This window comes from Aureobasidium melanogenum (genome assembly GCF_000721775.1).
Source record: "Aureobasidium melanogenum CBS 110374 unplaced genomic scaffold scaffold_23, whole genome shotgun sequence".
In the NCBI taxonomy this organism is placed as follows: Eukaryota; Fungi; Ascomycota; class Dothideomycetes; order Dothideales; family Saccotheciaceae; genus Aureobasidium; species Aureobasidium melanogenum.
The window spans coordinates 398,407-417,579 of record NW_024470075.1 but is presented as its reverse complement, the minus strand read 5'-3'; the positions used below and the strand labels follow the sequence as shown (position 1 = coordinate 417,579).

Genomic DNA, 19,173 nt, shown 5'->3' with positions numbered 1-19,173 from the left:
ACCTTCACTTGGCCCTGCTGGGACTGCCACTTGAGCGCATCTGCAGACCCAAATTTCGAGGTCGAATCAACACACTGTGTCCATCTGCCTCGTCGTTCACGTCAATCTCGAGATCTACATCCATCTCATCTCCACATGTTCGGTTCCTGAGAGCACCGAGCCTGCTCACTGCGTCAGGGGACTCGTGGCGTTCTGAATGGACATCGTCCAAGTCGGAAGGTGCATCGTCATCCTCATGATCGGACACAAGTCCTGGATTGCTGTCCACTGCATGCGGCGACAGAGTGGGTGGTGAATACATCATTTCTGCGGAAACGTGGCGAGCCATGATTGGTGCAGGACGAGGGCGCGAGACGGGCGCATGCCATCCCTTGTGACCCTGCGATCCTTCGTGTGCCAGCTTGTCTCTAGGTCTGCTGAGGTTGATGGCTGATGCACCATGAGACTTGGGTGTCTCGCTGTCTGCTGATGTCGACTGCTCATCCTCGATAGGGTCCGGGCCGAGATCAATCTTCTCGCGAGCTTGGGTAGTAGCGTGTTGCAGATTTCCACCAAGGCCTTGCTTGGCGAAACGAGCAGAGAGATATGGCGCGAACGACGATCCTACTAAAGGGGTTGCATGGAAAGAAGCTGCGGCAGCAGATTTAGCTGTGTTGCTTGCAACTGCGCGATGCTTGTGCGGATGAGACATTGACGCTCTTGCTTCATCTGCCTGTCTCTTCCACGTGTAGCGTGGCAAGACTTGCGCGTTTAGCGGGTGAACAAAACCAGCTAGTGGTGCAGGGATAGGCTGCGATGCGACGGGCTTAGCAGCCTGCTGTGGTTTTGAGGCGCCAGGTGTCGATGCAGGAGCACCTTGAGGGATCAGATGGGTCTCATCCTCCTCCAATGGCTTTCCACAATCCAAGGCCGCAGCTTCGTGGCTCTTGTAATCGACCTTGTGAGCTATACGGCAGTGGTTCAAGAAGCCTTGGACACTAGAAAAATCGCCTCGTTGACAGTTGTTGCAAATCAATTTGACAAACAGATTGTCGGCTAGTCTTCTTATGACCAAGGGACCTTGTTTACCGCGAGGCTGCGAAGGGTAGTTGGGCAATGCTTGGTTAAGATTGCCGAACGAATCACGCGTAGGGCGAGATCTGCCAGCCTTGCCAATACCAGCACCACTGTTGCGTGTGGATCGACCTTCAGGCTGCATCGCGTAGTTGTCCAAGTTAGGCATGACTTGACTGAACGGTAACGAGTCAAAGGTTGGGTCGTTGAGAAGCCATCTTGCATAATGCCTCGTGTAAGGACCATCCGTAACGCCCCATGGTGACGGAGCTTGCGGTTGCGTGAATCCAGGCTGAGGCTTCAATGCAGGTCCAGTACCAGAAGAAAGAGATTCGGAGAGGCCAGAAGCTCCAGGGTACGGGATGACCTCACATCTTCGTAATTGCTCGAGCGCAACCTGGCATTTGGCAAGTTCTTGCTCGATGAGTCGAAGTTCGCGATGCTTAAGTAGGATTTCGAGGTTGAACTGATGTTCAAGAACGTCTTGAAGCTTCATTCCATCCATGATTTCCGGCTTATCGTTGGTCTCTAGAAGTTGCTTTGGATCGGCAGAAGGTGTTGCAGTCTTCGTAGAGCATGAAGCGGCAAATGACACATCCGGAGTAAGCAGTGGAACATTCGCCGTCGAATTTTGATGAGTATGGTTAGCAGAGTCGTGCGATCTAGGCTCAGACATCTTGACATCGATCAAAGAATCAGGCTGCCATTTTCCAGGCAGAGATGAGTCACGATCAGCGTCTGACAGCTTGAGGCGTTTAGGATGGTCAAAGGCAGGAAGAGAGTCGAAGGATGGGCTATTGGCTCGTTTGCGCTTGAGTTTGCTGAACAGAGCCATGTCGACCACAGGAGGTTGGCGCATTTTGGGGAGCATGGCCTTTTCGGGCTTCTCGTCGCCTGAAGGGTCCGTACACCATGGCAGGCGAAAAATGCTTTGCATGACCTCAGAGAACGTTCAAAAATCCGAACTCAGTGATTCATCTGCAGCAAGGCGAACGTCGCGTTCGAGAATCGGTTTGCGCCGAAGAGGATACGGAAAACGGAGGCGATGCGCAACAGCTAAGTCCGCAAAGACAACCGTCGCAAACTAATTCAGGAGTTTGCGCGAAAGTCGCAAAGGTGAAAAGGTGGTATACAAGAGAATGACGAGAAAGAAGTTGAGTGGAGAAGCAAAAGTAAAGAGGTGGGAAGGCGTGATGTTACGCAACTTAGGCTGCTGCACAGCCAAGGGTTTACAAATCCTGGGGTCGGAAGTCGCGATTGCTGGGACCAAGAAGGTTTCGGGAAAGAGCTAGTCGCTTCTATGCTCTTGCTCTGTGATAACGTGTCCTGCGATAACGTGTCCTCTCGCAAGATGACCGGACGATTCGAGAAAAATGTGTCGGAGAAAGAGCGTTGCAAGGGAGTTGAGAAAGAAAGGAGAGTCGAACGTGAGCGACGGACAACAACATGTCCGATACAAACTGACGCCCGCATCCCTTGCTTTTCTTTTTATTGGCAAGTTTAAAACATCGATCTACACCCATCCTTCCGGAACAACAATCACCAATCAGCAACACAACGCGGCTCTTCGGGCTCGCTATCTATGCTTTCTCTCTCTCACGTCGGAAAAATGATCTCTAACCAACATCGCCATAACATTCTGTTGCGACGATACGAAACCCCTTATGTTTAGATGCGATATTAGCAGTATGCCAAACTGCGCTAGCGTTCCTCGATGTCGGGGAAGATCTGATACGTCAAGCGGCATCATATGCAGGACAGATTCATCACCCACAGCTCCCGGCATCACGTTCTAGCACTGTGCTCTCATTGAAAAGTGCTTCGAATCTCTTTCTACAGTCTCGATTGTTTGAGTCACAAGCCAAATGTTTGATGCGCAAGATCAGACCTGCAGTAAGCAGTTCTCGAAAGAACCTGAAATAACCGCTAACAATCTACACGCGGAGATAAGCTTGCTTACCCGAGCCACTAGCGTAGATCCGGTTTCCCTTTTAGCAAATGGTTCAATCTCATCACCCGGGGAGGTCTTCTCCACAGCTTTGCTCTATCGCGCTGAGGACTGTCGAGCGGAACGCACATCACGCTGTCTAATGCAGGGGCAGAGTCAGCCTTTGATCACTAGTGTCATGTGTGCTCACATGTGGCAGGCTCATCACGATCGATTCTAGCTCAGGAGTAGTTGCAGACACATTCTGTATACTTGGCTATCAGGGCTTGCCCGCGATCACCAGCCGGCTTTCTTCAAGCAAAGATAACATTTCTGGGGCTGATGAGTGATTTTGTCACTCGCAAGATAAGTACCGAGCTTCTCGGGTACTGGAAGGAGTTCGAAGTTCCATATGATCAAGACAATAAGCATACGGAGCTCGATGTATGCTAGCCGGCGTCCTGCAGGATGGTCAGAGGCTTTATCTTCTTTATGGAGCAGTGCAACATACCAAAACAACCGCGAATTCCTGCACCGAATTGCAGACTTGGGCCAGCGTTCTTCTGAAACTCGACTTCACCTTTCTTGTCGGTCGGTCTTAGCCAGCGCTCTGGCTTAAAGACGTTTATGTCAGACACTTCCCAGATACCGGTTTTGTCTTTGGCTGCTTGGCTACTGGGACTGCGCGTATGCTCCTCTACAACACCGACTGGTGGTGCGACATAGCCAGCGTGCGTCAAAAAATTGAGATCAGTTCCTCTAGGGATGCGAATGCCAAACACATCTGTGTCGACCATTGCACATCGACTCATCACGGCTATTGTACCACCGCAGCGCAGTATTTCTTCCAGAGTGGCATCAATATAAGGATGATGCAAGGTGGCGATTTCTCCAGCGGTAGGTTGCCTCTGCTCACTAGCGGCATCAGTGTAGGTTGAGCGCAATACTTCACGTAGCTTAGATTGTGCTTTCTTGTTATCACTCAGCAGTTTGACCGCCCAAGCGGTCGTTGTAGCAGTTGTTTCGTGGCCGGCTATGAGAAAGCCAAAGAGCTCATCTTTTGCTGCGGGCGTGTCATATCTAGGTCAGGATGGGTCAGTGTTGTGGCTCGTGTAATCCTTGCAAGAACTTACTGAGGACTTCTGCCTTCTTTCCTGGATGCCAGAAGCTCGCGTCGAATCATATGATCTATGGCCGATCGGTCTTTACCCTGCTTCTCCAGAGCATCGACCCGATCTTCAGAGAATTTATCAATTGCTGCCTTCATCATAGTCTCTATCTCCTGGTCTTTGTACCGCTTAGCGTCCTTGTAAGAACTGCTTTGCCGCAAGAACCAGTGGTGAATTTTGGGAGACGGAGATGATATCAAGGGAGTCACTGACTCTGCCAAGGTCAAGACAGCATCGAACGCCGGTGGATGAGGAGCTTGAGGGAAGACAACTGGTACGTCTCTGCCTGTTGGAAGTTGCATATCTGACAAAGCCTCTAACATGTTCGCCTGGGTCGCGACAGTATCGGCTGAAGAACCCAAGACGACAACCCAAATGGCGTCAAGCGTAGTGTGTGCTATATCTTCATGAGCTTCGAAAGGATGGTTTTTGGCAAGATCTGCTTTCAGACTCCACAAGCGTACGAGATCCAGGGTTGATTCATGAACACGAGGGGCAGCGACCTGATGCATCTACCGTCAATAGATCAAACTATATGCTAAGATTGACAAGACTTACCTCGTTGAGAAAGGACGCCGACATGGTGTCAGCCAACAAGCGTTTCTGAGCCTTGACTTTGTTGGTTGTCTTCTGACCGATATGATGGTACGGGAGGACACCGCTGAAGACATTGTCAAAGCCTTTGCTCCGATCAAACTCTTTAGACCTGCGAAGGAGGACGTCCTGAGCCTCACGAAAGTCTGCCACGATGACGGTTGGTCCACCAAAAGGGTTCAAGAATAGCTGGACGATGGGAGAATCATGCTTTTCGACTTGCATATGCCACCAGTTCACGGCTTGGCCGTTGTTCTTTTTGACATATTTCAAGAATTCGGGCAGGTCACCCAGAATGGATCTTGCAGCGTCTTTATTGTATGGTATACCTGGGATGGGACGGGGAAAGACTGCACGATAGACGAGATAGAGAAGGGTCAAGGAGAGAAGACTTAGCGCTAGCAGGGTTGGAGAAAGGACAAGGAGCGGCATAATCTTCATACGAAATACAAAACAGTAGACAGAAGCTAATGGACATGTTGTCCTTGATGGACAGGCAGACGCATTTGTAGTCGAGCTCACAGGTCAAACAGCTATTCCTCGTGCCTATTCTGGACAAAGGTCTGACGTGAGATGATCGCCATTGCATTGCGAATTAATCAGAGCAGGAAAGATGTTAATCCGGCAGGATGACAAGAGTCGGAAGGAGTGGGAGGAATGGAAGATGCATGGATAAGAGATTCGGGGTAGGTGGTTGTGACGCTCGGGTGGGGTTGTCCCGGGGGAAGCAGGAGGGTAAGGGCGAGCTTGCATCAGGACAACAAAACATACGCGTCACTCCCAGGACAACTAGAGGAAGGCACGATGGAGGATTGAGACAAGATCAGACCAAAGCGCAATGTCATGGCTAGCGAGCACCCGAACACAGCAACAGGTTCCGGCCACGTCGCTCAAGACGACGATGAATATGAACATAGTCGGCTGCTATCCTACAACCAATCTCCACGCTCCGCCTCACCCGACAGCGACATTGTAGTCCATCCTGCGACCAAGTCGCAATCGCCCCATCCACCTGCCTTTCCACCTAGAAGGCAGTCTTCATTCGCCCAGCCACGCCCTGCCGGCACTCCTCGAACAACAAACCGTGTCCACTTTGACATTGAAGACTCGATCCGCGCCAGTCTCGACAATGTCCATCAGAACGACCAAGATTTGATCGAAGAGGAGGACTATCTGACTGCAGACAACTGGAGCGAAAGGAGACACAATGCCGGTCAACGCGCTCCCCTCCTGACAGGCATCGAGGCTCCTGCTGTTACCCTGGCCGAGTCCGACTTCAATCCCAATGAACTTCTGGAGACTGCGCGACCCAAGAGTTCCATGTCTAGCGCCTTTATGAACATGGCTAATAGTATCATGTGAGCCTTGAATCTCCGCTTGGCCATTTCATTTGCAATCTGACCTGCCTCTGCAGTGGTGCCGGTATCATTGGTCAACCATACGCTCTTCGCCAAGCCGGTCTGCTTACAGGTGTCATCCTCCTCATCGTATTGACCATCACTGTGGATTGGACCATCCGTCTGATCGTCACAAATTCAAAGCTCAGCGGCACCAACTCCTTCCAGGCGACAGTCGAGCATTGCTTCGGAAAGTCCGGCCTCGTTGCCATTTCCATTGCGCAATGGGCCTTGTAATTTATCCCTGAACCCGACTTGCCATGTCAAGATTGCTGACATGTACAGTGCTTTCGGTGGAATGATTGCCTTTTGTATCATTGTCGGAGATACCATCCCTCATGTCATGTCGGCTCTATTTCCCTCGTTGGAAGACAGTCATTTTCTATGGCTTCTTACCGACAGGAGATTCGTCATAGTCGTCTTCATCATGGGCATCTCCTACCCTTTCTCGTTATATAGAGATATTTCAAAGGTAGGTTGGGCGTGTTCGTCCTCTTCGACTCTTACTGATAGCTTTCTAGCTCGCAAAAGCTAGTTCGCTGGCTCTCTTCAGCATGCTCATCATTGTCATCACCGTCATCACCCAAGGGCCAAGAGTTCCTGCCGAGATGAAGGGCCCCATCAAAGGCTCCTTGATTATCAATACCGGCGTTTTTCAGGCTATCGGTGTCATATCCTTCGGTATGTATCCATCATTCATGTGTAATGACCGTATAACTAATCCATACTAGCCTTCGTCTGCCGTATGTTCGTGCCTGCTTTGGTTGTTCTATGCCTACTGACCTCAACCACCAGATCATAACAGTCTACTCATCTATGGATCATTACAGAAGCCAACCATGGACCGCTTCGCAAAGGTCACTCACTACTCAACCAGTATCTCGATGCTTGCTTGTCTCGCCATGGCCCTTTCTGGCTATCTGAATTTTGGAAGTTTAACCCAAGGCAACGTCCTCAACAACTTCCCTACAGACAATGTTCTCGTCAACATTGCCAGATTGTATGTCTTCGATCTCAATCTCTATGCACCAGCATGACTGACGTGTTATCTCTAGATGCTTCGGCCTCAACATGCTCACGACACTGCCCTTGGAAGCCTTTGTCTGCAGAGAAGTCATGAACCTCTACTACTTCTCCCACGAGGCCTTTGACCCCAATCGCCATCTCATCCTCACGACTGCACTGGTCATCTCAGCTATGGGACTGAGTCTACTGACCTGCGACCTTGGTATTGTGTTTGAGCTCGTTGGCGCCACCAGTGCTTGCGCTCTTGCTTACATCTTGCCTCCACTGTGTTATGTCAAACTCACGCAACGCAAAACGTGGGAGACTTACGCTGCATATGTCTGCATAGCTTTTGGTTGTGTTGTCATGGGCATTAGTGTTCTGCTCGCTGGCGCCAAAATGGCCAGAGGTGAAGGCGGTGCACAGAGCTGTTGAAAGAAATTAGACCCTGGTCATTTGAGATCGGAGAACGTAACGCTCTGGTATCTCTAGGATCATCTGATAGATCACCTTATCTTCTATTTTCTTGTACACTATATCGAAAACACGTCTTCCCATCAACTTTCAATCATAAGGTGTCTGAATGATTCTTCCATCGACGAGCAGAAATTCTCCCTACAGCTTGCGCTTACAATATACCTGTCCTGTAAACCGTGCCATGCGATAGCAATATCTAGTTGTACCATCCTCGGTAGCTCTCACTATCGCGACTGCCACATTTCCGTATTTTCATATCAGAATCGACAATCCCCACACATCGCCCTTATGTTGGGGACTGCAGACCTCCCATGGAAAGGCTCGAAGAATGAATCGAGCTCCTACTCCTCCTCATCCTCGAGAAGCTCTTCCTCTTCCTCTTCGTCGTCACCACCTTCTGCGCCACCTTCTTCTTCGTCTTCAGAATCGGATCCGGAGCCTTCGCTCTCGCCTTCGGAGCCAGGATCATAGTCCTCTTCTTCCTCGTCTTCTTGGTCTTGTAGGGCTTGCTCGGCCTTTTGGAGCTCTGTCATCTCATCGTCATCGTCGTCTGCGTCCGCACCCTCTGCATCTGTGGCCTCGGTCTTCGGCTTGGGGTTGATGTTGAGCTTCTTAGCGCGACGATCGGCTGCCATAGATGCATCGTTGAGGTTGTGACGTTTGACATACTCGTCTATGCCGGCAAAATCTGCTTGGTCCAGCATGGAAAATTCGATATCTTGCTTCTCGCCGGTGACAGGATCCGGCATGGTGGTTATGACTATGTTGAAAGTGCGTTGTAGGACAGATGTGTACGAGATAGACTCGATGTTCTCGAACGTGAAAAGCGCCAAGGGCTTCTTGAAAGCCCAAACAATGCCAGCAGAAAGGAAGAATAGGTAGCCTGCGTTCTGTTAGCGATGAAGCATGTATAGTACTTGAAAGAATCTTACCATCCTTGCTTCCTTTGTGAGCCTTGACATGATATGCAGCTTCGCCCTTTCTATGGCTTTGCGGTATCGCGCTTGCGAACTCTTGTTCTGTAGGAATAATGACGTTCTTGCCATGGCCTTGTAGGCAGACATTGAGCGACCTCATAGTGCTGGTCACATATGTATCGACATCTAGCGGTTTGAAGCCATCGGCAGCCGTGACGTTAGCAGGGGCTGTTTCAGGCATGGTCCACACTATTTGTTCAGCCTCGGTAGCTCTGTCACCAGTCTTAAGGTCAACAGTGTGGTTGGCAAAGATGACAAAGTTCCATTGTCTCGCCGCTTTCTCGGGTACGGGTAGACAGAAGACTTGCTCTGTGGTGGTTGTTAGTTTCCTGCTGTTCAAGTCTGCACGATGCTCTTAGGATGTGGTTTACCGATCTTGCTGAAAGGAACGGCTAGATTGACACCTGATGCCTCATGTACGACCTTGAGCACTCCCTCTTCGAGTCTTTGCGTGTTCGCAGCCAATTGGACTGTCATCTTTTTCCTTTGTGGCACTGCAAAGCTCGTTTCCGGGACTGAGTATAGTACATTGGCAACATCTTGTTGGTTGATGATGGCGGCCGAACTGGAAGTTGACGTTGGCGGGCCAGCAGCAGAATGATTTGCCTGCACCTTTCTCTTCTTTGCGTCTGGAGCTTGGGTGGCATCGTCGTCGGAGGTTCTCTTTCCAGACATGTATTGGGACATGTATCTGGCTATGTCGACAAACAATTGCATCTGATCGCGGTTCTCCTCTGCAAACGAATCAGTGACGGTATCATGCAAAGGTTATTACTTGTATCAATGCTGTCACAGAGGCAGAGCAAGAGTCCCAAGGTCCTCGGTAGGTGTGGTCGGGCTCATCGCTTGCCATGGCCTACCAGCACTGTCTTGGCTCCAGAGCGGTCATTGTCCATATCCTTCATTACGGGAGCACGAATGCTACAACCTCAGGTGGACAAGCCGATAGAGTTGCGACAGACGCGTCGGCTTCCGGATGTGATACCTTCCCAGGGACCTGGGCCAGAGTTTGGTCGGTCATGGTACTTTGCCTGCCTCTTCAAAACTGTCAACGGGGTCGTAGATAGGACTTACTTGCAGCGGCAAGGATACGATCGCATAATTCGGCATCATGGCCAAAGGCCGTTTGGATGGCTTCCATGTCGTGAATGTGGTGTATTAATGGTTGAGATTCCAGCACGATGGTCTGAGAAAGAGATGATATGGATTGCTTCCTGCCAAAAAGTTGTGTCTCGTGTAGCATGGGCGACGCGAATTCATCAGGAAGTCGCGTTTCGCTTTCGCAATCGACGTCACGCATTGCACCTGCCTTTACAGTCCAAACACAAAACTCACTGTTCATAATCACCATGAGGATAGAATAAGAACCATAGAAAATCAATTTTTGGATATGTAAATCTCAAGAGACAAAGTTTTGCCTTTAATTCTCGTCCCTAACAAGCTGACCTTTGTCACTAAGACCACTCCACCTTCGCTTTGCCCTGCCTTTCTAGGAATCCTCGGTGAGGGGAACAAGCTACAATTAAAACAGAGATTGCCATCAAAAGAGTGCGAGAAGCAGAGAAGTAAGAAATATGAGACAAATTGTATGAACATCCGACCTGCGCTGTACCCAAAAGAATCAAAGCAGACAACGAAGAGAAGAGACAAGGAGAAAGGTGGAGTCGGTAAGATCCCATGTGAAGTGATGTTCAAAGGCGCTGGCTGAGGTGACAAAATAAGGAAATTCGTGAAGACTCAAAGGAATAGAGTGTTGGTACAGGACTCAGAAGTTCTGCGCAATACCACTGTTTCCTGACTGGTAGTTGCCTCCAGCCTCGATACGTGTGTTCCTCCTAGCACTCACGTCACGAACGATCGGCATACCACTGTCACCGCCACCATACGAGCCATCGCCGTATGGACCATGCTGCCCAAAGCCACCGAAACTGCCTCCATACATTTCTGTAGGCGAGTAGGCCTGGTTCGATTGGCCCATACCCGCCGAGACGTCGGAACGTTCACTGTGGTTGCCGGCAGAATAAGAGGAGGAGGCATTGGAAGGTCCACGGCGAATATCGTTGTTGTTACGGTGGGCTCCAGCAACAGGGGCTGCACCAAGAGCACCAAGATCATCGCTGCTGAAAGTTTCACGCTGATTCATGAGAGTATCACCACTGTGTCCGTCCGAGAAGTTGTTGCCAGTAGGACTGCCAGGCATGAAACCTCCAGGCTGACTTCCAGTATCGCTCAGGCCAGTGGTATGACCGCCAGAGAGGGTAGTTGAAGCCTTGCGGTTCGACATGGAAGTATTGCCCCAGCCACGGTAGCCGCCATTGGAATCCTCGGCCATTTCAGATCCATCAGTAGCGACAACAGGCAGGGTAGGGTCGTTGTTGGGATTGTAGCCGTACTCTTCGACTTCTTTTCGGCGCTCTTCCTTGGCGATCTTTCCTTGCTTGCGCTTCCTCCAGAAGAACAGGCCAGCAAGAACCAGCAGTGCAACCACTACAACAGGGACCACGACGGCAATAGCGGTTTTGCCACCAGTGCTGAGTCCATGGCTGTTGTTGGAGCCCTTTCCAGTAGTGCCGTTTGGTAGACTTCCAGCTGCTGAAGATGAAGAACTGGCTGCAGAAGAGGTCGAAGAGCCTTTAGCGGTAGTGGTTGTTTCAGGCATATAGACGGAAGTCACGACGACTGTGACGGGGGCGGCGGATGAACCGCCATTCGAAGCGCTTTCAGTGACGACGGAGGTGATGAGTTGGGTTGAAGCAGGTCGTGAAGAGGCAGATACGACCGAAGTGACGACGTTGGTTGAGGACGGCTCGACGGTCACAGTACTAGCCACCTGGGACGCTGATGAAAAGACTTCGGACGATACTGAAGATGCGACGGCGGACGAGAAGGACGAAAAGGACGACTGGGCGGCATCTGGAGTCGTGGTTCCGGCTTGGGCGACAGTAGTCGAAAGGAAAGTCGACGAGGCCGGCGTGGTGATGGCAGCTATTGGATTGTCAGTCGCAAACAAAGAAGACGGTGCACGGCCGCTTTACCTGTCGAGTTGGACATGTCTGCGGTCTAGCAAAGCCAGGAGCGAGTCGATTGTTATCCGGCCGCGGGAGTCGGTCTCATGCGACAGAGAAGTGATACGAGCGATACAGGAGGTGTCGACAAGTGATGTGCAGCAGACGACAAGAGTCGGAGTGAGATAGGGCTGAAGGTTGAATAGGTGGTTGAGAATGGGAATGCAAATGCAGGTCGGAGGGTATGCGTGTTGGAGACGTTCTTCCTCAGCTCGGCAGAGTCTTGTCTCAAGGCCAAGGGTCCCTGTTCATACGAAGCAGAGCGGGATGGGATCTTCGTGTTGGCCCGCCTGTTTTCTAAACCACGCTTGTCCTTCGATCCTTGTATCTGCGTGCGGTGACCGGGATGATGCTTCTCTGTGGTCCTCTTTGTCTATTTCTGATAGCCTTCTTGCTGTTCGCAAGACGTCAATCGAGACAAGAGAGTCACTGTCTGAAAACCCAGGGCTGCCACAGTCTCGCAGTTGAGGTTTCATCCTCCCTCCTCGTTTGTGCCCTTGGCCAATCATTAAAGTTGAAGCCACAAACTATCCCTGTTTCGGATTTTTGCCGTGCCTCGTTCGAGAGTCTGCCGACCAAACGTCACGGCAATCTGCTTGTTAATGTCCATGGCAACCTGCTCTTCTGTTTGTTCCTCATCATCAGCGTCATCTCTACCAACTGTTGCACAGATCTCATGGCCAGAGCAACACCTCATTTCGAGCAGCACGACTCGACCGGGGCTGACCCTGGAAACAACAACGGCAAGGTTTGGCCAAGCCTGATCTAGCCGATGTATGCGCGAGCACCTGATCGAACTATGCATCTTGACTTTCGCTCCTTCCACAGTTGAACAAGGCTATTTTTTGCTGCGACATTCGATAGTCTCCTCATACACAGCCTTCAGAAACAGAACTGCTACTGTAGTCCATTACCTCGTGACTGCTGCGCAAAACAATCCAATAATGACATCGCCAAGTCGTTTTTTCTGACGTTACGCCGGCCTTATTGCGCGCTCCTAAAATAGATGTCAAGGCCGCTCTTGGCAGAGTAGGGTCAGCTTCGCAATGCAACGTCGCGAGGATCACGTTGATGCTACTAGACACTCGAGGATACAGAAGGTCACAATAGACAATGAAGTATCGTGCAGCAACGACGCGTGTTTCTTTCATTTTGATCAACTCGACAGTAAGATCTCCAAACCGCATCCCCAGCAAAAACATAGCGACAAGAAGAGAAGAAAGGCTATCAACAGATAGAAAAGAATTGAAATAACATGCCACCGTTTCGTCCCTTTTATGCTTATGCTCAGGCACTGCCTGTCACATTTGCCTTTTTTCCCAAATTCGTTTATAGAAATCATGCAAAGCACCGAGCTCGCAGCGCTAGCGAAAGTGAGATACGAAATGAGTGAGCGATGGCCAGTCTAATCGACTTCGCAGAAGTAACTGACTAGACTGGCATCGATTGTAGAGCAATGGTTGACTTAGTTCCAAGTCCAGGACATGCCAGCGACACGGCCGTCGCCGTTGGAAGTGACAGAGTTGAAGAACTCGTGCGAAAGGTCAAGGTCGGCTTCAGCACAGCCAACGCAGCGGTCGACGACCTTAGCTTGGTAGGCTTGACCATCCTTGCCGGTGATAGTAACGTACTTGCCGCAAAGAGGGTTTGTGTTGGGGTTGCCAGTGGAGTAGGCATCGAAGATCACGTGGGAGATGGCAACGATGTGATCACCATCAACACTGGTCAAACCGCAAGCACCAAGTCCAACATCGTACCAAGTCAGGTCTCCCGAGTATTCAGTGCCAGATGCAGCCATACCGCTGCTCATGCCGGATCCAGATGAGGCGCTGGTGGTTGCGGCAGGAGCGCTGCTGGTAGTGCTGGTGGTGGGAGCAGCATAGACTGAAGTGCTTTCAATGGTGGGGGCAATGTAGGCGGAAGTGGTCTCGGGTGCAACATAAACAGAGGAAGTGGTGGGAGCAACGTAGACCTCGGAGCTGCTAGTGGTAGGTGCCACATAAATCTCAGAGCTGCTGGTGGTAGGTGCCACATAAATCGAAGTGGTCGAGGGAGTAGGAGCGACGTAGACCGAGGTGCTCGATGGGGTAGGAGCGATGTAAGTAGAAGAACTGCTGGTAGGAACAACAGCATCGGGAGTAGAGGTGGTGGAAGCCTTGGAGTGGAAGAACTGGTGTCCGTGTCTGCTCGAAGTGGTGGTGGTCGACACAGCGGTCTCCTCAGCATCGGCCCAGACGGTCATAGTGACTGGAACAGTAACAATATCGGTTTCGATCTCGGTAACCCAGACGACATCACGCTTGTTAAGAGGCGCAGCGTTGGCGATGGCTCCGAAGAGGGCAGAAGCAGCGATGATTCCGAAGGACTTCATTTTGATAATGGTGATAAGAAAGGCTTGAAAGAGTGAAGCTGGTATTTCTTAGATTGATGGAAAGACTGAACGAATTGGCTAGCAATTCTGAGGTGGTTGAGACCGTGGAGGTGTGTGGGTAATGAGCGAAAGAGTGTGTAGGAATACTGGATCCCTAGAACGAAGAAGGAGTGAATGGGGGAGGAAATGAGAGTGAATGTGAGATACACAACCGTAAGACTTCAAGCCTGTGAACAAGGAGAAAGCGCGGGTGGGTGGATGCAGCGTTCCTTCTTGTAGTTTTCGGCGAACACAGTGCCAAAGCACTCTGTGGAGTCCAATCGGTTTCTCGATGCAAGACCGCTAGACGGTCCTCCCCTCCCGAGCTCAACCGGTACCTGTCTAGCGCTCCCTTCCCCTGGAGGCTTTTTTGAACAGACCCAATAACATGCGCCACATCCCTTCTGGGCCGGGTTGCGGGGTGTTTAGGGTCTTCTCTTGCAGCTCAGCAAAAGAAGACGGTACATCTACATCTTTTGTATACTCCACTAGTCTCGTCGCACAAAGAAAAACTCTGCAGACTTGGCTGATGCAGAAACAAGACGTGACCAGGTCCTGTACTCAGTTGCGGTGCAACGAGTCGGTCCAATCTCCATGCACCCGCAGTGCTATCTGTTGTGTCCGTGTGGCCATTCTTCTCTTTGTGCCTGGCGCCACACCACTTTGAGTCTAGATCCCGAGGTTCTTGCGAAGCCACATGCTTGTGATGTGTGTGGAGTGAGCGACCATTGGTCGGGACAGTCGGTAAAAAGTGATTAGCGTCAGGGGTGGATCTGACAACCATGGCAAAAAAACGTGTCCATCGTGTTCGTGTGCGGCCGCAGCACAGTCGACTTTCACGTTTATCGATTGTCCCAGAACGACGTTTGTGCTGTCGCTGCCAGGGCGCTCGCGCGAACTGTTCTGCTGATTTGAGAACAGAAGTGATTCAGATGGAAGCTGGTCCTGAAGCTTCTATTGGCGATTGGGTTGAATGTGGCTTCTTGCAAGGTCGAATCATGTTCCCAAAGCATGAAAGTTGTTCCAGTTCGCGCTGGAAAACCCGAAGCCATCAGTTCTTTGCGGACATATGTCTCTGACCAGCCAGTCGTTATTCAACAAAGCCCTAGCAAAGTCAACTCTACAAGGTACGATCGCAGGTCGCGATGCACTGCATCGACCGGTCATGTCGCTGGCCTTATGTACCTGGAGTGGTCATTGATGCCTGGTCTTTGCCTGCAGGTGGGGAATGCGGCATAAGTGGTGAGCCCATCATCCACGGAAATTGCTCGAGTACTGTACAAGAGTACGAAAAATCGGGCCCATGGTTCTGAGATCGAATCGCCGGAAAAAATCTGTCCGTCTTTTGAACTCAATTTCAGTTGTCTCTTCTTGCAAGTCTCGAAACCCAGCATGTCCCGAGGTTGATTGCACCGATTTATGCACGACATAATTTGAGACCCTCACGCTGCCGGCGAGGCAAGGGCAGAGTCGTCCAGTCTGAACCTGCAGTCGACAGCCTGATTGCGAAGCAGGTACTATCCTTTTGTGTTACAGCACATCACTTCGAAGATGTAGGGCCTTCTTAGCATGGTCCCATACGGCACGTATGCTGTAGATTCCAAGCGTCTGGCGCTTAAATCTTTGTGATCAAACGACAAACGAATGTGCGATTGCTCTCCTCACACAATGCAAGCGCTGAATGATAAGGAGATCATACAACTACTCGTCGAAAAGCAAGAAATCGTCCGAAGTCTTTCGGAAACTCGCCTGCACCGAAGCATATTATAGAGGGCTCAGAACATTGATCAGAAGGCCTAAATGTTCGACGTACAATCTGGACCTGGCATCTAACCATCTACTTGCTCAGTATGCTTACTTGTGTACTCAAAAGGCCACCTCTCTTGCAAGATCTCTGTATCTTTACACAGAGCGATTCTCTCGAGCGATTCGAAAAGACCGGCAATATTCTTTCGCAGATTGTATTTGGCGCTCATCCACTAGCGCTTGTAACCACACCTCCATTCATAGCGCTTGCTTCGGAGAGGCTGTTGCTCTCATTGGCCATATTCTCTAACTGAGACTGGATTGTATGGCGTGTTCTGATGAGCGCTACATACGCCCCCAAGCGACCAGATATATACTAGAGAGTAGGCACGGTACAGATTCAACATGGTACATGCAGAGGCGACTATACGTAATCACTTGGATCTTTGAACCAGATGTCCAACACCAGACCAACTCTATCTCCTCCTTCGTACGATTCAGTCATGCCCAGGATTATCTCTTCGTCTGAAACTACAGTTAGTTTAGACTTACTTGGACCAAATCAACACACAAACGCGGAGGAAAGTCGGAAGTCACCTGCTTTGTCAATATTAGAGGCTCGGGATGGTCTTGACGAAATCAAAGGATGGCCAGAACAGCCTCGCAAGCTACGAGACAGATCAGTTCTGTCCGTTTTGCTCAGTATTAGCGATGTCTTGATCGCGTTAGTACCAGTGGCCTTCATCGGTAGAACAATTCTTTTTATGCAATCACAGACAATACTAATCGCCAACAGTACTCGCTGCTCTTGCCGCTAAGCTTGATGGTCAACCTATTGAACGTAATGAGCTCGGACGAAATGTTAAGAGGATCACCCAGCTTGTAAGTATCTCAGAACATTGCTCAGGCAGAAGTACAAGCTGACAATCCAAGGGACCGACTATATTTCCGATCATCTTTGCTGCAGTTGCTGGGAGATCACTCAAAACACTCACCAGATACTGTGCTGAGCGAGGTATGCAGCTGGGTGTCCTTGAGCTCCTCTTAGCCAGTCAAAGTGTCTGGGGTGCGATAGAAAGTCAAATGCTTCTGCGAAAATTCACTGTAGTGGGAGTTCATCTGTTCTTCTTATGGAGCTTATCTCCTCTTGGTGGTCAAGGGTTTCTGCGGATGTTGACTACCAGGATTGATGCTACGACGACTCCTGGCCTCGGTCTCGTATACCTACCAACTGGTGCCATGCTTCCTAACATGACCAGCAGTGTGTTCGCTCAGGCCGATACCGCTACAGGACTTGCAGCAACAAATTCCCTCTATAACGCTAACCTATTGTCACCAGATGTTGTCAAAAGATCCAGCCTGGATGTTTGGGGGAACATGAAGGTCCCCAATTGGAGCACTGTTACTATGGTGGAACCATCCGATCAGAATGGATGGAGATCTGTACCACCTGTGTCATTCACCAGACAACTACACGTCTCTTGCTGGCTTGCCAATTTCTGGTCTCATGAACAAGGTTGGCAAGATTCAGAGTTTCGGTTTTGAAAACTCGTACATGGAGCTAGACTGCCCTTTGTTACTGAATGTGTCAAAGAATGATGGCTCCTGGATAGATGACCTAGGACTTGTCTGGTCTGCTAGTAATGGGTCGTCTGCACTTCACAACAACCTTTCTGGAACACAGACTTCCTTCTTCCTGGACACGAATACTCCGTTGAACGTTGATCGTCAAACTACCCTGTTTTATGATCAAAACTCAACAACACTCGGCATGAAGTCTCTGCAATACTCGCGCAACATCCTGTATGGTTCTATGTATGAGGTCCCAAACAGCACTGATCCGAGAGGTGTATTTGCCCTAGCCCTTCGAAATTGTACGATACAGCAAAGATATATCGAAGCACGCGCTCGTTGTACAAATGATGGCTGTGCAGTCGTCGCGCTACGTCCATCTACCAGATACGCAAACAGAAACCCGTACTTGACACGTCTCGAAGATCCCGCGATCTCATTTAATCTCATGCGAAACATGCCTTTAGCGACCGGAAGTTTTCGAGTCGGTGATTCGGCACCAACAGAACTTTACATACGTGGTTTGGAAATGCCCTTTGGCAGAGCGAGTTCAGATCAGCCTCTGATCTTGAACATTACCAATGACATGTTCCAATCCAAACTCCAGTTACTCCTCAATACCTATTAGCAGCTGTCGATGGCCCCTCTGGCTTATACGGCCGCTCTACCTGGCGCTTCTGATGGCACCTGGAACCTTCTAGCGGTGTTCGACTATAGTGGTGGTGCCGATAAGAAGCTACCCTTCGTCCCCTTACGTTCAACATGACAATCACTACCATGGTCGAGGTGTACCACTGTAACTATATCTGGTTTGTGTTACTCCTGTCATCTTCAGTCATTCTTATCATGCTTGGGGCTATTGGCACCGCCATTAGTCATCTATGCCATGCACCGGACATGATAGGCTATGTCTCGAGCTTTACATATAACAACCCTTACATGCAGATTCCCGCCGGTGGAGCGTCTCTAGGCGCAATGGACCGAGCTCGTCTCCTGAGAGATTTGAGAGTGAAGATCGGAGACACGGCATCAGATGATGATGTTGGGCATATTGTGTTTGCGACGGTCAATCGCTCTAACACTATTGGGAACTTGGATTCAGCAAAGCTGTACAGCTGAGCCATCAAGAATGTTATCACGGCACACGGTGCCATGCTCTTCATGGAAAGGTTCTATCACTGAGTGAGTGATGATAAAATGTTTGATGTTGTTGATGGGACAACCCTGTCTTGTATATACAATGCCACTCTATCGATATGTCAACACCATCAGAAGCCGCAGTGTAGCCATAAATGGACTAAGTGATTATTGAAGAGACCAGGCTCGAAATGGTCCACCAAATACATAGGTGTAGATGCAATAGAAAGACTGCTGTCACATTGTTACTCAAAGCTATTGCTCTTGTCAAAGACAGAAACGGCACTATCCATACGGAGTCGATATTTGAAAGTGCATCACCTGCTGGTTAATGTGTGTGTAATTGTTGGTCCATCATGCTCAGTATTGGTCAGAACGCCGTCTACTGTGGAAGAAGGGCGACGCACGACAAACCAAGGCGCCTCTTGCCAAAACAACTCACTTGGTGTCAATCGTGTTGGCAAGAGCGCAGCTTTTGAGTGCGACGGGCTCGTACACAAAACTCCTGTGACAGTGACACTGTGTCAGGAAACGGGTCTTCGCCATTGTCAAACCTTTGGATGAACCAGTGCTTTAATTGCCTGTCAGTGTGGAAAGATGTTGAAGCTCACACCGAGTCCATAAGCTGGTATTCTGGACTTACA

General features: G+C 50.1%; 7 protein-coding genes across 7 annotated transcripts; 2 read left to right on the top strand and 5 right to left on the bottom strand.

The window, feature by feature from the left end:
* Positions 1 to 4: 4 nt before the first annotated feature.
* M437DRAFT_56120 (uncharacterized protein) lies at positions 5 to 1,990 on the bottom strand (the record flags this gene model as incomplete). Its single annotated transcript, XM_041022993.1, has 2 exons — positions 5 to 1,715; positions 1,797 to 1,990. The coding sequence occupies 2 exons, from the start codon at positions 1,988 to 1,990 to the stop codon at positions 5 to 7; spliced, it is 1,905 nt and encodes a 634-aa protein (XP_040876885.1).
* Positions 1,991 to 3,277: 1,287 nt separating this feature from the next.
* Positions 3,278 to 5,175, bottom strand: M437DRAFT_68827 (cytochrome P450; the record flags this gene model as incomplete). The annotated part of the gene is made up of 4 exons (XM_041025182.1): positions 3,278 to 3,441; positions 3,492 to 4,060; positions 4,114 to 4,661; positions 4,708 to 5,175. 4 exons carry the CDS (start codon positions 5,173 to 5,175, stop codon positions 3,278 to 3,280), a joined length of 1,749 nt encoding a protein of 582 aa, XP_040876884.1.
* Positions 5,176 to 5,586: 411 nt separating this feature from the next.
* M437DRAFT_77949 (amino acid transporter) lies at positions 5,587 to 7,580 on the top strand (the record flags this gene model as incomplete). Its single annotated transcript, XM_041026911.1, has 7 exons — positions 5,587 to 5,863; positions 5,906 to 6,101; positions 6,158 to 6,373; positions 6,426 to 6,612; positions 6,662 to 6,821; positions 6,936 to 7,140; positions 7,196 to 7,580. The coding sequence occupies 7 exons, from the start codon at positions 5,587 to 5,589 to the stop codon at positions 7,578 to 7,580; spliced, it is 1,626 nt and encodes a 541-aa protein (XP_040876883.1).
* A 383-nt stretch (positions 7,581 to 7,963) lies between these two features.
* M437DRAFT_56196 (Rtt106-domain-containing protein) lies at positions 7,964 to 9,740 on the bottom strand (the record flags this gene model as incomplete). Its single annotated transcript, XM_041023002.1, has 4 exons — positions 7,964 to 8,505; positions 8,555 to 8,908; positions 8,971 to 9,333; positions 9,674 to 9,740. The coding sequence occupies 4 exons, from the start codon at positions 9,738 to 9,740 to the stop codon at positions 7,964 to 7,966; spliced, it is 1,326 nt and encodes a 441-aa protein (XP_040876882.1).
* A 624-nt stretch (positions 9,741 to 10,364) lies between these two features.
* On the bottom strand, positions 10,365 to 11,594 carry M437DRAFT_56093 (uncharacterized protein; the record flags this gene model as incomplete). The annotated part of the gene is made up of 1 exon (XM_041022989.1): positions 10,365 to 11,594. A coding segment is annotated over one exon (1,230 nt), but the record flags the coding sequence as incomplete, so codon positions are not given.
* A 1,535-nt stretch (positions 11,595 to 13,129) lies between these two features.
* M437DRAFT_55802 (uncharacterized protein) lies at positions 13,130 to 13,462 on the bottom strand (the record flags this gene model as incomplete). The annotated part of the gene is made up of 1 exon (XM_041022935.1): positions 13,130 to 13,462. One exon carries the CDS (start codon positions 13,460 to 13,462, stop codon positions 13,130 to 13,132), a length of 333 nt encoding a protein of 110 aa, XP_040876880.1.
* Positions 13,463 to 16,323: 2,861 nt separating this feature from the next.
* M437DRAFT_87392 (uncharacterized protein) lies at positions 16,324 to 17,365 on the top strand (the record flags this gene model as incomplete). Its single annotated transcript, XM_041028631.1, has 3 exons — positions 16,324 to 16,567; positions 16,617 to 16,702; positions 16,754 to 17,365. 3 exons carry the CDS (start codon positions 16,324 to 16,326, stop codon positions 17,363 to 17,365), a joined length of 942 nt encoding a protein of 313 aa, XP_040876879.1.
* Between the last annotated feature and the right edge of the window lie 1,808 nt (positions 17,366 to 19,173).